The sequence below is a fragment of the Coturnix japonica genome, chromosome 1, assembly GCF_001577835.2.
Source record: "Coturnix japonica isolate 7356 chromosome 1, Coturnix japonica 2.1, whole genome shotgun sequence".
Lineage (NCBI taxonomy): Eukaryota > Metazoa > Chordata > Aves > Galliformes > Phasianidae > Coturnix > Coturnix japonica.
In genome coordinates this window covers 42,974,177-42,991,046 of record NC_029516.1, presented here as the reverse complement: position 1 = coordinate 42,991,046, position 16,870 = coordinate 42,974,177, and the positions used below count along the sequence as shown (strand labels likewise).

The window sequence follows — 16,870 nt, the reverse complement described above, 5'->3', positions numbered from 1 at the left end:
ATGGAAGATGAGTTTTTACTTTGCTCAAAGCATTTTTATTTTGAAGGTTTCCTTGTGACAAGAGAGACTTGGAGCTCTGAATGTTCCTGTGAAACAACTGAGTTTAGAAGGAACAGGGAATCGAGATGTGTAGTTATGTCATCCTCTGTGGAAAAAACAGCTCTGTATAAAGCAGATGTGGCTATAGTATCATAGAACTGCTCAGGTTGAAGAAGACCTTAAAGATCATCAAGTCCAACCACGGCCTAACCATACTACCCTAACTAACTTCACTAAATCATGTCCCTGAGCACCACATCCAGACAGTTTTTAAACATATCCAGGGATGGTGACTCAACCACCTCCCTGGGGAGCCTATTGCAGTATGTAACAACCCTTTCTGTAAAGAAGTTTTTCCTGATACCCAACCTAATCTTATTCTAGCGCAACTTGAGGCCATTTTCCTTCATCCTGTCACCAGTGAGATCAACCCCACTCTTGCTACAATCAACTTTCAGATATGGGAAGAGAGCAATAAGGTCTCCCCTCAGCCTACTTTTCCTCAGATTAAACAGTCCCAGTTCCTTCAGTCTCTCCTCATAGGCCATATTCTCCAAGCCCTTCACAAGCCTTGTTGCTCTTCTTTGGACCTGCTCCAGCACCTCAGTGTCCTTTCTGTACCACGGTGCCCAAAACTGAACACGGTAGTCATATGTTACAACATCACTATGGGTTTGGGGGAGATGTCACCATCTTTCAAGCATTTGCTCATCAGTGGCATTCCAGCTGTAGAAATGGAATGAAGAGATACGCTTCTGGAGGTGCCTAAGCCTGAAATACCTCCTCACTACTCACCCGCTGGAGTTCCATTCTGTTGCTTTTGAAATGAGAGGTGCAGTCTTCCTGGTGGATATCGTCTTGCATTGGCCTGTGCTAGATGATGCAGCAGACAGCATTCTCTCTGGCTAGAGGAAGGGTAACATATTCAAAGCAACACTGTCAGAAGGATTTAAAAACACAAACAAATCAACCCTATGTAGAAATGGAGGAAAGTGACACTGCTTGCTGAGATCGTCTTCCTGTACTTCTGCCCCCAGTTGGTAAGGGCTGGCTCCTATCTTGTCTGCTTGAAGAATGTTCGAGATTGGCTTTATTGTCTCTGTTCTCCTTAATAGTGTTTTAGGATCTTCCTCACTGTGAAGTTTGGAAATGTGTCCTATAGATCCCCTAGGTTTTCCTGTGATTTCACTGCAACTGAGACCAAGCTGACGTTATATCTGCCTCCAACATGTTGTATGATGTTTCTTGTGTGACATATCTATGGGGGACCCAGAAAGGAGTTCCTACAAAGAGCATCAGTCTCAGGGACCGCACGTTTATAATGAGACAATATTTTGGCATTTGCTGTATAAATGTGACTTAAGAATTACAAGTTGGTATTATTTTTGAGTGATCACAGAACCTCAGAATGGCCCAAGTTGGAAGAGACCTCAAGAATCATGAATCTCCAACCCCCCTGCCACAGACAGGGCTATCAACTTCCACATTTACTACTATACCAGGCTGCCCAGGGCCCCATCCAACCTGGGCTTGAACACCTCCAGGGATGGGCACTCCAAACCACTCTGGGCAGCCTGTTCCAGCACCTCACCACTCTGATAGTAAGGAACTTCCACCTGATACCCAAATCTTCCCTCCTTCAACTTAAAACCATTTCCTCTTGTCCTGCTGTTATTTACCCTTTCAAAGAGTTGACTCTCCTCCTGTCTGTAGGCTCCCTTTACGTACTGAAAGGCTGCAATGAGGTCACCCTGCAGCCTTCTCTTCTCCAGGCTGAACAAGCCCAGCTCCTTCAGCCTGTCTTCATAGGGGAGGTACTCAGCCCCCTGATCATCTAGAAAGTTGGTACTCTGTGATGTGACTGAAAACATACAATGTCCACTAATTTATTTTAGAAATTTGTAACAAGCAAGGTGGGTGAAACTTGTCAAAATGATTTCTGATACATGCGGCTTTGCATTTTGCAGTTACTGACAGGATAGTTTAAGGAGGGACTTTGTTCAGATCATCATTTTGCTTTTTCTTGTTAAAAGGAACAAAGAAAGGTAACTGGAAAACTGAATAATTTAAGTCCTTTATTCCCCACATAATGTTTCTAAATGGAACATTTAGAAGTACATTAGTTTTCCAGGAAAATGTATTTGTCAATACCCTAATCTTAATATGTTTTTAGTACTGTAATTATTAAAATATATTCTTGAATCAGTGCTCCTTTCTTCCGGGTAATTATTCCTTTTAAGCAATGCAGAAACACTGTTCTGTCAAAGCAGCATGTCTGATATTATTTTCAAGTACACCCTGGATAATTCCAGATTTGGTATAATTCATATAAATAAATAATATTCTAATTGTGAACAAATTTATGTGCTCACCCCTACCGCCAAGTGTATCGATCTTTGAGAGTTCCTCTTTGTGATCAAACTGACAGGTGATGAAATTCTGTAGGTTTTCATGGTGGCCAGCTGAGTCTTTATAGGAGTGGTAAAATGAGCTTTTTGGTTTTGTCAGGCTGGGTAAATACAGCTCCAGAGCTTACAATAATGCAGTATAGCAGTTGAACTGAGAAAATTCTTGCCATGTTTCAAGGTGCAGTTGGAAACTGTTAAGAGAAGCTTGCTAGGCTTCTTCACCACCTTCATCCGTCTCTTCCTATCTTAATAAGGATCTCATAGTTTGTATAGAAACTAATCTCTTGAATGGAAAGGACCTGTCTGAGTGGCCCCAGAGCAGTTGGTGTCTTTCAGACAGATGGACCTTTGGTCTCTGCCTAAGGAATATCAGCCCAGGCAGTTTTCAGTGGGAAAAGTCCCATGTTATAAAGCAAACAGCACTATTTTTGTACTACGTAATCTTCCAAAATTAGACCTGCTCATGAGCAGAAGCAAATTGCCATGGCAGAATGAAGGTGTGGATAAATGTAGCCCATTCTTTTGCTTGTAGTAGGTATAATGCTGTGGTTGTTAACTTTGTATATCAAGATTGATCTGTCAAGCTTCTAATGCATTACAATCACCATATTTTTGTGTGTCGGTTTTATATTTACGCATTCATATATAAAGGTTCTTGATTAAATACTGTGATTAAAATAATATTGTAAATGAAACTTTTCATTTTGAAATTTGAATTATATATATACACAGGTAGAAAGTTGCTGTATAAAAACAGCACTTTTTTGTTACCCATCCTGAGTGAATTCTCAGCTGTTCCTGCATACTCCAGCAATGTTTCAGAAGTTTTGAACTTCCTTTTGAAAAGCTGAAGAGTGAAATGGAGTTCTGTGCTAGCTTATATGGCTTAAAATAAGTAGTTAAATATAGTTAAATGTTTGTTATTCTGGCTGATGGACAGTTTGGAAAACATCTCGTATTTAATTTTGTTCTTGTAAATGGGGTTGGTGAGATGCAGAAATGTTGAGGGACAAATCAAATGCAACGATCTGTGGTAATTATGATTTTCTTAGTGAAATAGTATCTAAGATAACATCTATTCCCCCTACTACACCGCTGGGCCATTCCTGTAAGTGAAGTTGTCAGCTGTATGTGGGACAGCTCTCATTTATGTGTGAGTGGAAGCTTTAAGATGCGTCTTTGTTCTTAGGTTCACCAAAAATCTGTCGCCCGACAAGATCAACCTGAGCACGTTAAAGGGGGAAGGTCAACTGACCAATTTAGAGCTGGATCAAGAGGTGCTTCAAAACATGCTGGATCTGCCAACATGGCTTGCTATAAACAAGGTCTTTTGCAATAAAGCATCCATTAGGGTGAGTATTTTATTACACTGGAGCGGTAGTTAATTCAATCTTTTTTTCCCCTTCTGTCTCTGTAAGCTTTTGTGCAGAAGTATATTAACAGAAAATTATGGTAAGTACTTGATGAAATTTTAGAGAAAAGCAAAGGTGTTACCAGCTGTAACTGATTCTCACTGATTTTCCTTTGTTGTATAATGACATGAATTACTTACAGAGACAATGACAAAAAGCTGAGATTGCTATTTTATTTTATTTTTTTTCATTGCATAGAATTACTCCTCTATGTTCAGAAATAAAAGCAGAGGTATAATCTTATATCTGCCCATGGTAATTAGTGCTCTTTAACTTACTGTGCTCTTTTTTCATGTTCTATTTCTTCTCTTTCACATTTTTTTCCCCCCTTCTTTTTATTGTTTTCTCTCTTGATCCTTTCCTATCTCCAAAAATATCTATGAGAGATTCTCATCTCTGTGAGAAATGTGGAAATGCTCTACAAGTGACCAGCGCTGCCTGGTGGCTGCTAAGCATTGAAGCAATGTATATCATCATGTCTCCTAGATTATTCTAGTATGTAAGAAATGAAGCTGTGGGTTGTTGTAACAGAAGTTGTCTTGTGAAATTTTAGGAGTTTGTTAGTCTATATATATTTTTTTCTTAATTGGAGTTTGTTTTGATTTTTCTGAATGAAGGGAGCTAATGATTTGTCACAGACATCCAGTCATTTGTAGGCCACCAGGGCAAATGTGGATTTTTCTTCCTTTTAAAGGAAAGAATGTGGAAGACAGCGTTGCCTTTGCTGATGCTTGACAATCCAATGTTAAAGAAACATATTTTGTTCCTGTTTTTCCTCCAGGAGCTAAGTAAATTTTGAAGTTTTATTTCTAACACCTGAGTTATATACGTGTATGTGTAGAGTCATAGAATATCCTGAGTATGGAAGGGACTTGTAAGGATCATTGAGTCTAAGTCCTGGCTCCATAAGTTTCTTCTACAGTAAACTTGTTAATTTGAAAGTAATATTATTTTGAGTCCAAGAGTTATAATTCATACACCTAAACCACTATTTTACTGTATCTTTAATATTTACTTTAGAACAATGTTTTCCCTTGCAGATACCATGGACAAAATTGAAAACACATCCCATCTCTTTGGTGAGTTCTGAGATCAGCTCCTAAGTACAGAATACAGAGCAGAATTTATCTCACATATTTGTATCTCTCAAATTGATTCTAGAAGTAGCTGGAACATTGATTGCCACATACTAACTGAACCTCTTCAAGAGGTTTGATACGGTTAACATTAAAAGGATTACTGTAGCAACCTAGGATACAGCTTGTATATTAATAGGATGTAGAAGATGGAAATAGGATTCAAAAACAGAGTGAAGTAAATGCAAGAAATACCATTTGTTTTGTTCTCTATTTTTTTAGCAAGCATACTGGGAAGTGTCGTTAGCTCGAGAAATAATTTACTTGATGGTGGCTAAACTTTCTTAATTGGATTTGCTTACGAATGAATTGTCCTTTAACAGTTGTGTTTCCTGGACTTGCAGTGAGTTCCTGAATGTGCTTTTAATTCCTCAGCACTGAATCAGACTCGGAAAAAAACATGTTTTAAATACTTGATGGATTTGCTAGTGACCTAGTTGTAATCCACTGATGTCTGTACTACTTTTCCTGACACACAAAGCTTAAAGCATGGTAATGCTGGAGTGGGATGATTCAACCTCTTGACTGTGAGAGGTGCAACTGCTAAATCAGGAAATAGGCTTAAGCCGTGCTATTCTTAAAGATTACATACCGGCCTATCGTAACAAGGCCTGATTGTTTACTTTGCTTGTTGAGAATTTACCTTAGCAGTCTTTGAGACTGAGATTATTATCAAGGTCACCTTTCTTACATAAAGTTTCCCTTGAACAAATCTGTTATCTGAAAACTGGTATCAAAAGATGACTGTTCAGTGGTAGGTTGTACAACAGGTTTTCTGATTTCTCAAAGAAGACAAATGTAAAGGCCTAAATGTCCACTTTAAGCCCTTTATTACAGCTCTAAATTTTCAGTGTTTTGGCTGAGATATTATTACTGCCTGAAATCTGATTACCTCTTAAGTAATTTTCCCCAGTTGGCTTTTTTTTTTTCTTTTTCTTTTTTTTTTTTTTTTTTTCCCCCTTTCCATAGCTTAGGAGATAGCTAGAGCCCATTTGTCCAGCAAAAGATGCTTGCTTGGAACTGATTCAGAGTACATACAGTTTCCGGGGGGAATCAATAGTCAGGTATCTATATCCAGGTGTTCTTAGTGTACTTCTACTTGTGTTACAGAGAGTCCTGAAATCAGTGCCCTGCTGCTCTTTACATGAGTCATATAGCAAAGGAAATTCTTCCAGCGGTCTTAATGTAACCTTAAAAGAGTGATCAAACATCCAGAAATGGTAGGATAAACAGAATAAGTCTATTTTCGTCTGTCTCCCTGAAGTAAGGGATTAGTTTTTTCTTTTTTTTTTTTTTTTCTGCGTTGTTTTGTAAGGCAGCTTATTCACTGAGGCAGCAGAGAAAATTGGTTTAAGATGTCCAGATTTACCTTTAACAGCTAATATTCCCTCTAAGCGTTGCCATATAGTAAAGTACAAGAAAATACAGAGTAGGAACTTCTGACTTTCAGGTAGCTGTTGTCAGTGAGGTTCATGGATAAGAGCAGTGAGGAAAAATGTTTGTGGAGGAAATGTGGAGATGGGCACAGTGGCTATGATAATACAGTGCAGTAGGTAGAGCAGGTTGGCCTGTAAAAAACTGAATTTGAGGACAAAACTTTTCGTATGTTTTGTCTGACTGGAGCGGGAGTAAATGGAGGATTCAGATGAGGTGCTAAACAGAATGGGATATTAGCTGGCGAGTCTCTAATGAGCTTGAAATGGGAAAAGGATGCAGAGCTATGTGCCTTAAATCAAGAGACATTATCAATACTAATCACACAAGTGTAGATAATGAATGTTGCACTGTAAGTTAGGAGTTTACTGGATTTGCTTACTTGCTAGAAATAAATTGTTTTTTGGTATATTCACTTTCTCTTCTAAATCATTGTTATTATGTAATATGTATAATTTGTGTTCTAGCACTTCTTGTGTTAAAAGTTTCACTGTAAGACCAAACATGGGAAGAAAATCCAAATTAGAGTGCATTAAAGCATGTCACTTTCAAAATTCTCTTTATGAAAATATGTATGATGGATAATAATTGGAGATCAAGAATTCTGCAACTCAGTGTTAAACTGGGACTACCTGTTAGAACTCTTGAAATATGAAAAATTATATAAACAAGTTGGAAAAAAAAATCTGGTAATTTGCAAAGGTTTACAGGAAAATGACTATGAGAAAAGATTTATGAATCTTCACAAAAAGATTTTCGGTGATTTTGTTCTTCATATGTCAACTTTTCACTTTGTTACCTGTCGTGTCTCCATTTTTCCCAAGTCTTTGGATAAAGTTGTAATGGAAATGAGCACATGTGAAGAGCCACGTGCCCCTAATGGACCCTCTCCTATAGCAACTGCATCAGGACAAAGGTCAGCGACAATCATGACTTGTACTTGATCTAAAAACAATAATCTTATTCTTTTCAAATCAGTGTAGGACACTTTGAAGCCCTGCATCTTTCCTGAAGCATATAGTACTGCAGCTGAAACTTTTTGTTACTGATGGGTGGTTTTATGTATGTAGATAGATTGGTTTAATTTCAGATGTAAGCTTGGGATGAACATTTGAACTGTATATGCAGCTTGCTAGAAATGTTTCATTCGAGTGTAACTATTCCATCAAAAGTACACTCATTTCATTTGATGTATTTAATTTTCTGACAGCTTACTGTCTTCATTTGGAAAATCTATATAATTTTGGGATGTGTGTGTCTTTATTTTTATCTGATAATCATCATTAGCGTTGTTAGAGTGCTATTCTAAAACTCTAGTTCCTTTGTTTTATCATCCAAATCTTTCTGGAAGATATAATACATGTTATGTAGCCCAAATGTAACATCATTTTTTGTGGAAAATATACCATTACAACAGGTTGTTGTTTTTTTTTTTTTTTCTCTCCTCCAATCTTTTTATATCCAGATAGATCCATATATGAACATATGTCCAAATATGAGCAGTGATCCATATACAGAGAGAAATTAGTTTGAAAATACAATTGATTTTCTTATTTTAACTTTTGTGTAGCCTCCATCTCTTGGAGAACAGCTTGAAAGTCATTGCCATAGAGATTCTGTGTAGGATGGCAGTTATGAAAAGGAAAAGGAATGAAAAACTGTAAACAAGCAGAAAAAAGTCCAAAGGCAAATAATTTTCAATTCTGAAAAAAAATATTTAAGTAGGAATTTCCATTCACTAATCTAGAATGTTGAGAATGGTTAAGATTTTTATATAAAGGATTAAGAGCAACTGCTTCATCTTTTTCACTACTGGAATAGATGTTGAATTAATCTATTAATTCAACCACATACAATGCCTTTATTTGTAGAATGAATCAAAACAAATACTTTACCTTTTTTTTTTATATATATACAAAACTGTATGTTAGTGTTAATAGGTGGTAGAACTAAGCTCACAGAAATTAATACTAGCCAAATTGGAACTGTAAAATAAATTGGTATGAAGAAGGGGTAGTAGAGTAGACTGTTTTCTTGTATAAAAATAAATAAAATCTGTTATAAATACACTAAGTAGCATTAATTGTTCATGGAAATCCATCATTGTCCAAACTATGTTATTAAATGATCATTTTGAGATAGTATGGTGGAGGGGGAATTACTGTTAAGTAAAATTTGCAACTGGAGAAGAATACATTAGGAGCTTGTTTTATGGTTTGCATCATGTTGCATTTCAGCTGTTTAATAAGTACAGTTTGTGTCATTTCATTTGATGCACAGTAAATATGTTTGTATTTCACCTTCTAGTGAATATGGTTTCGCTGAAAAAGTGGTAGAAGGAATTTCAGTTTCTGTGAACTCCATAGTAATAAGGATTGGCGCAAAAGCTTTTAATGCTTCGTTTGAACTTTCCCAATTAAGAATATATAGTGTAAATGCAAACTGGGAACATGCTGACCTGAGATTTACCAGGATACAAGAAGCTCAGCGTGGAGAGGTAAATATTTTCTTTAGCTTTTTTTAAATAAATATATTGTTATTGTGGTAGAAGAGGAGGCAGTTGAACTGCAAAGTTGCATGGTTTGGGAAACATATTGTTAGTAGGAATGGAGACACTGCTTTCCGTAACTTCAGCTGTTTTCTAGGAACACAAGGCAGGTGTGAGTCAGATCAAAGGTTATGTCTCAAGCTGCTGCCAAAATTGATGCAAAGTGCAGTGCAAGCTTATGTGATGTTCCACTCCTACATTCTCCAAAACAGTGACTGTTTTAAAATGTGATATGATTGGAAGTCATGTGATGTTCCTGTGACTTTCCGGAGGTAGAGAGTAAGATCAGGTATTAATACCTGTCACCTTTGAGTGGGATAAATGAGTAAAATGTTCTTGTTCTGTTCATATAGCCCTGTGTGGAGGATGTCTTTGTGTCTATTGATATATGCACACATGGGCACATTCTGTGGTAGAAGTAAACTTTCATATTCCATAAATGTCTTTTTGTCTTTGTCTCTTTTTAAAGGTGTTGACTTTTAAAGAAATCAATTGGCAGATGATCAGAATAGAAGCGGATGCGATTCAGAGTTCCAAGCATGAAATCATGAGTGCTCCAGTTCGACTCATTACGAATCAATCAAAAATTAGGGTCACACTTAAAAGAAGGGTAAACATGAAAAGTTTGAAATCATTCATTATTTTATGAATTAATATTTAACTCATAATTTCCATGCACATATACGTAGTAAATATTTTTAGTCCATATAAAATGTGGAATTCTGTAAATTTTTAATGTCTTTAAGACTATAAACACAAGTAGTTTTGCTGGAAGAATTTAAAGTTAAGGAACTTGCACAGGTTCTACTAATAAAACTATTTGATCTCCAGAGCTTTAGTTATGCATTTTGCTTCACTTCTGTAGATTCAGGCTGTATTTGTATTCCTTACAGTTAAATAACCAGTTTAGTATTCAGTGCATGTGACATAAGTAAAAAGTGAGGCATAACTATGGATTCCTTTGTATATCATAGAAATCTTTTAATTAGTAGGAGATGTAACACAAAATATTTTAAATCATATTCAGTATGCAATGTATTTTTTAGGAACTTTGGGGTTTTAGTCAACCTTTTTTGTCATTTGATATTTGAAACTCAAATTTTTATCCTACAGCTAAAGGACTGTAATGTAGTGGCATCAAAACTGGTTCTGATTCTGGATGACTTGTTGTGGGTTTTAACTGATTCCCAGTTGAAAGCCATGGTGCAGTATGCCAAATCTCTTAGTGAAGCCATAGAGAAATCAGCGGAACAGAGAAAAAGCTTGGCTACTGAAACAGCACAGGTATGTGGCATGTTTTAAAATGCAGTACAGCGTGGTCAATAGATTTTTGATAATGCAAGTTTATTCATTTTCATTCCACCGCATATCCTGAATTACATTAGAAATGATCAAAGTAGTATAAAATGCACTTTATTTTACAAGGTTTTGTGTACTGATGTCAGTTATGGGAAGGAAAATTTGCTTATCCATGTACAGAGTAGTTTGACTTCTGTTTTACTTAACAATTGATTATTTAGTAAACTTGTTCTCAAAATATGTTCTGGTTAATAATTAAAAAAAGAAATTTGAGAGACACCAAGGTAATCTCAGTGTGTAGTTAGTTGTGCTTATGTAATGGTTTAAATTGTTTTCATGGTACTGAAATACTAGGATTTAATAAGAGCTTTCCTTCTTACAGTTGTCTTGCTGGAACACATAGTGAAAGATAATTCTACTTTTAACATAGATGTGCTGACATAGGTGTGATATTTGTGCTGTGTGTAAGATAGTCATACATAACACTTTGTCATCTTTCAGGTGACAACATAGAGCAGACTAGACCAATGAGGCTTTGTTCATGAGTGTTGTGGGAGGGATCTCTTATCTGTGAAGAAACAGCACGAATACACTGATAAATAATAGTTCTTTGAGAACAATTAAGTACTAAGAACAATAGAACCATAGAATTGCCAAGGTTGAAAAAGACCTCCAATATTCAACCATCTACCTGCCACCAATATTTCCCCAGTAGATAATGTCCCTTAGTACAATGTCTAAACATTTCATCAACGCCTCCAGAGACTCCAATCTGAGTCAGTAATTTCTGTAACAACCTTCACAACAGAATATGTATATTTCTTCTGATGCATCTGTCTGGTATTTCATCCCTCTCATCTTCCTATTTTGTGGATGCTGTTTAGCTGTGCAGATTCACTGGTGAAAGGAATTATTGGACTTATAAGCAAGCAACTTCTTTACCAGGAGGAAATTAATCTAAAGACTAGAGTGCAAAGGTTGTGTGAAGAATAGTTGAACGTGAGCTTGTAGAATCTCATCCTATAAAACTAGCGTACTATAATGCATACTTCAATACTTATGGTGGTTCTGATGACTTGCAGAGTGATTTGATGATTCAGCTACAGCAATCATGCAGCTGCTACTGAGCAGGGAGATCCTGATTCTTCAATTCTCTGTACCTACATCTTACCAGTTCCCTTACCTTGGTGCTAGCTCATGTTTGACCATATAGTGATGTCGTTGGGGTAACTAAATGAGTAGAAATGAAGTGGATGCTTTTCTGCTAGTTTAGTTTCCTGAACAGCTTGCAGCAAAATATAGAGAAGTACCAGTGCTGCAGTCATCAGGGTGTAAAAGACATGGGGGAAGGAAAATATGGGGCATGAATCATCATTGCATCTTTGTGACACTTAGCCAATATTTCAACTTAGCTGTATTCTAAAACAGTACTCGTAAATTAAATTAATGATTCAAAGTGTTCATATATGATGTGGATATTTCTTTATTTAAAGGATTTGTTTTAGGTAAGAAAAATATTGTGGTGGTTTTATGCTTGATGGGAAGAATAAAGTTCTATGCATTGATATAACTAATTATTTTCAGAGCTCTGCTCCTGCGCCCAGCTCTCAGCAGGTGAAAGCGCACCAGACTGCAGCAGCACCTGATCAAAATGATGCAATAGTAAAACTGTTCAATGATTTTGATGTTAAGGAAACTTCTCATCACTTAGTAATCTCCCACTTGGACCTACATATATGTGATGACATCCATTCTAAAGAGAAAGGTAACTATTTTATTTATGTATTTATTTTACATAACGTGCCTGTGAACCATAATAGTCCTTAGGAAAAATTTTAAAGAATCCATTAATGTTAATTAATGGTTTTTATTTTAGAGTAATTGTCATCTTGTGTCTCCAGACACATCTAACATTGGCTAGATACCTTTGTCAAGACAATGTTTCATTATTAAGTGCAACTGTTTTAGAATAAATGTTAAAAAATAAATAAAAAAATTCACAAAACCCACAAACACTTGCTAACAGTACAGGTAGCTTCAGTTCTTTTCGTGTCTTCTAGAAACTGATTTTGTTTCTGCTAATTTACCTTTACACGCAAGCTTTGCTGGGTTCTCAGGAATGATGTGGCAGTAGCACTCTGGCTTGAGAGAGTCACTGTGAAACCTGCTTGAGTAATATTCCTTATAAAATACAGATAGTTTAGACTAATAAAAAAGCAGCCCTCTCTGTTACTTCCATTTTAGGATGTTCTGCGATTGAGAAGAATGAAACAATATTCTGATTTTTCTGTAGCCCATGTACTTCATTAATGAGAGTTTATTGTAGTGGACCATATTTATACTCAGGAAAAAACATTATTTTTTCATGCCTTTTAAAATGATCAGAAGAGGATGCTATATCAGTGTTAAGGATATGGGTAGTTGTTGGAACATGTATGAGGGGATACAAGGTCCACTGAAAAAGAGAGAAAAACATAGAACTTAGTGAGTGTATTTCCCTGATTGTGAGACAGCAGCAGGACATAAGGCTCTCTGCCTAGAAACAGATGCATCTCCTATGTCTGCTTAAGCAGGAATTTATTGTTCCTGTCAATATATATATATTTTATTATATTTTATTATATATATATCCTCTATATTTTTTGCTATGAAGTTTTAAATTTAATAGTGGAAAAATCAGAACTGAATGTTCAGAAACTTTCTTCACTGCAATAATATCTTGTCAGATAAAAAAAGATTATATTTTTCAGTATTCTGGAAAGTCAGCCTGTTCTCTTTGAATTACTGATCATAGTCTTCAATGTAAAAAGTTTTCATTCAAGAGAACTTCAGGTGGGTGTATACAAAGATATGCATTTACTTTTTGGTAGCCTTCAAAGCAATATGCAGTTGTTATTAATGACTGAATACAGAACATGGAGTTCTTTTCTACAAAGTGACCTATAGAAAGCAGCAAAGACCACCTGAATGAAAATTTTGACAGAGATTAGTGAGGTTGTAGTGAGAGCTAGTAGAAGTAGTAGCTGTTAAGCGTTTCAGAGAGTGCATGAACATGAGAATTACCATGCTAAATGTAAGGTTTGCACAGCAGCATTGCTTTATTTTGCAGATTCAAATAGACGTGTAACAGGAGGAGCCATGCAGCTTTCTTTCAGCTATTTAACGGTGGACTATTACCCATTTCACAAAGCAGGTATGAACATTTTGTGCATTGCCTGTAACTGTAACTAAGTAGCTAAAATACTAACAACAACAAGAGCAACAAAAGAAGTATATGTATAAGGCATGGATAATAAGGTTGTAAACACTTGAATTTTATACCTTCTACATACAAGATAAAACAACAAAAGCAACAACTTGAAACAAATTTAATTCCTGTAAATGAGCTGTTCTGTGCCAAAAAGTTTTGCAGTTCACTTATTTGTTTGGCCAACAAAATTATGTTTACACATTTCTGAAATGGAAAGGATTGTTTTGACAGCAGAAGGCAGTACAACAGATTGAGAATTTGCTAACTGGGTATCTAAAGGAGTCAGTTGCAGCCTTTTAATACAGTAGACTTCTTTCTATATAGAAGTCTATGATTTTGTGGTCATTTATGAACAATGGTCATTTGTGTTTTGTTTTGTATTTTAACTTTGCTAAACAAGAATGCTAGTGTGTAGAGAGGCAGTTGTGCAGCCTTTGTTAAGTTTCTTAGGGAATTGTTATTGAACAGATGTTTCCAATTTCCAGCCAAGCATTTCTTACAGATCACTTCTTGTAAATGTGTTTTTCAGAAATCTGAAAAAAAATAATAATTCCAGCAGCTAGTAACAAAGAAGAGATGAAAGTAATCTGCTTCTGAACTTGAGGTCAAATTCAGTTCAGCAGAGGAAGTTCAGTTGCTTTGGAGTGATATCCATATGCATTAATAACATGAACTAGCAGTAGCTTGCTGCAGGTCCTTGTTACCTATGGTTGTGAATGGAATCCTGTGATGTTGATATATTTCATTCATAAGTGGTTCCTACTATGCTTAGGTGAGAACCTAATCTCACTACTTACACTTTCTGTGAGAACTCTAAGAAAACCTAGAAGATGGGAAATAAATAATAATTATAGTATAGTATAGTCCTAAAAATTGAAATCAGCCCTTCTGGAAGAAGCCCTTAATAAAAGAAGCTCAGATTTTTGTTTGCTTTTGACCACAGTAGGACCAAAGGGAATTTGAGGCATAATTGTCATAAGGCAAACTTGTAATCCATTGAGTATCAATCCTTCCAGCAATTAGCCTTTGATAATACTCAAGGCAAGTGAAACAGGATTGGGACCATTAACTGTAGTCATTGAAGCACAAGCCAGACTGTTGTTAGACTTTTTATTTTTAAAGCTGTCTGTGCAGCAGTCCATCTCTTAATCTGTCCTTCGAGAATTGCTCTGGACAAATTGCTTGTAGCAGCTCTGTTATCTATGCAGCTGATGGGCTGCTGGTTGACAATCAGAGAAAGCTAATGCTTTGCTATGATGCAGGACATTTTGCAGTCCAAGGAATTCTTAATCAAGCTGATATATTGAGACAATACGAAAAATAAGGTAGTATTATCATCCAGCATAAGCAGCAATAAATTCAGATGGTGTCAATATCAGTGCAGGACCCAGTAAAATGCTGTTTTCTTGCTACAGTTTGACTAATCTCTTCACTTTGTTACAGATAAATGTGGCTGTGATATCTCCATGTATAGAATTGTCGAGTAATTGAAGGTGGAAGGGAATTCTAGGGGATGTTTAGCCCCATCTTCTATCGCTCAACTAAAGCCAGGTTACCTAAAGTAAATTGCCTGGGATTGTGTTTAGTTAGGTTTTGAATAACTTCAAGGATAGAGCCTATACAGTTTCCCCAATTAACTTAATCCTGTGTTTAGTTAGCCTGACAATAGGAAAGCTTTCGTATTGTTTTGGTGGGGTATTTCAGTTTATGCTTCTTGCTTCTTGTCCTATTAGGGGGTACTACTGAGAAGAAGCCATCTTCTTTACTTCCTTCCATCAGGTACTTGTTCACACTGGTGAGATCTTTTGAGCGTTCTTTTGTCCAGAATGAACAGTTCCAGCTATCTCAAATTTGCGTTGTCTGAAAGGTGTTCCAGTCTCTTAAGCAAGTTGTAACCTTTTCTGGATTTCTTCCAGTAAGTCTGTGATCTCCTGGTACTGGGGAGCCTAGAACTGTGAACCAGGCACTGTAGATACGGTCTCACTAGGGCTGAGCAAAAGGCAGAAATCGTTACTCTTGAGCTGCTGGGAGTGTTTTTCCTAAACAGTCCTAGATACTGTTGGCTTTGCTTGCCCCAAGGACATGTTGCTTGTTCGTGTTCAGCTTATTGTCCGCCAATCTTCCTAGGTCTCTTTCTGCAAAGCTTGTTCCTAGCTGGCTGTATCCTAAGCTGTACTGTTGAATTGGAGTATTCCTGTGCAGGGCTTGGATTTCTCTTTTTTTGAACTTGCTCTTAGTTTTTGTACCATCTGCAAAGCTGCAATCTGTGCTACCATCCAGGTCATGAATGAACTTACGTTGGCCCCAGTGATGACCCTTGAGTACACCTCCACTGACTCCCTCCAATTGAACTTCATACTGTTGATCCTAACATTTTGAAATCAGTTTAGCTACTTCTCTAGTCTATGCTTCAGCATTTTGTCACTGAGCATGTTACAGGACAGTGTTGAAAGCCTTGCTAAAGTCAAGGTGGGCAGTATCAGCTGTGTGTTCTTCATCTACCAAGCCATTCATCTAGAAGACAGTAGAGTTCATGAGGCATGACTTCCCTTTCATAAAATCATGTTGACTAGTCCCAATCACCTTCCTTTCCTCAGTGTGTTTTGAAATAGTTTTTAGGGATGTTTGCTCTTTGGCCTTCCCAAGAATTGGGGCTGACTAGCCTCCTTTTGTTCTATTACTTAAAGATAGGAGTAATGCTTTTTTCCAGTCTTTTGGAACCTGTCTTGATCACTAGTCATTGGTAACCTTTCAAAAATGATTTGAAATATCTTCCCCATGACATTAGCCAATTTTCTCAGCTCTCATATGCATCTCTTCAGGATCCCATGGACTTGTATGTGTCTGATCTATTTAAATGTTTCCTAGATTATTGCTCCTTTGCTGAGGGGAAGACTTCCTTGCTCCTAACTTCCACATTGGTCTCAGGGACCTGGGAGTTCAGAAGGTAAGTGCTAGTAGTGAAGGCTGAAGCAAAGAAGACACAGGGTGCCTCTGCTTTCTGCATGTGCCTTGTCACCAGGTCCCCTACTCAGTTAAGCAGCAAGCCCAAGTGTCCACTAGCCTTCCTTTTGCTGCTGGTACACTTGTAGAAATGTTTCTTCTTGCCTTTCATGTCTCACCACATATCATGTCAACCTACGAGGTCAGCTTTGGCATTCCTATCCTCATCCTCTGTATTCTTTCTGGATTAACTGATGCTGCTTTCACTTCTTATATCCTTCCTTTTTTTTGTATTTGAAATTAGCTCCTAGCTCACCCACAGAAGCCTCTAGCTACTTGTGTTTGATTTCCTGCTTTTCAAGGAGGGCCATTCTTGGGCTTGGAATTGATTCTTAGTTATC

General features: G+C 36.9%; 1 protein-coding gene across 5 annotated transcripts in view; it reads left to right on the top strand.

Annotated features, from left to right (window-relative positions):
* UHRF1BP1L (UHRF1 binding protein 1 like) overlaps positions 1–16,870 on the top strand; it is a 51,090-nt gene that overhangs the window by 12,352 nt on the left and 21,868 nt on the right. For 4 of the 5 annotated variants that reach the window (XR_001554349.2, XM_015859001.2, XM_015859005.2 and 1 more), the window contains 8 exons: positions 3,637–3,799; positions 4,900–4,938; positions 7,254–7,345; positions 8,737–8,926; positions 9,447–9,587; positions 10,091–10,261; positions 11,861–12,041; positions 13,386–13,469. Coding sequence is in view for 4 of the 5 variants with exons in the window: in XM_015859001.2 (XP_015714487.1) it covers positions 3,637–3,799; positions 4,900–4,938; positions 7,254–7,345; positions 8,737–8,926; positions 9,447–9,587; positions 10,091–10,261; positions 11,861–12,041; positions 13,386–13,469 (1,061 nt within the window). In the remaining variant the exon portion in view is untranslated. Of the gene's footprint in view, positions 1–3,636; positions 3,800–4,899; positions 4,939–6,105; positions 6,216–7,253; positions 7,346–8,736; positions 8,927–9,446; positions 9,588–10,090; positions 10,262–11,860; positions 12,042–13,385; positions 13,470–16,870 lie in introns of all 5 variants that reach the window. The other variant, XM_032444092.1, reaches the window with a different exon arrangement.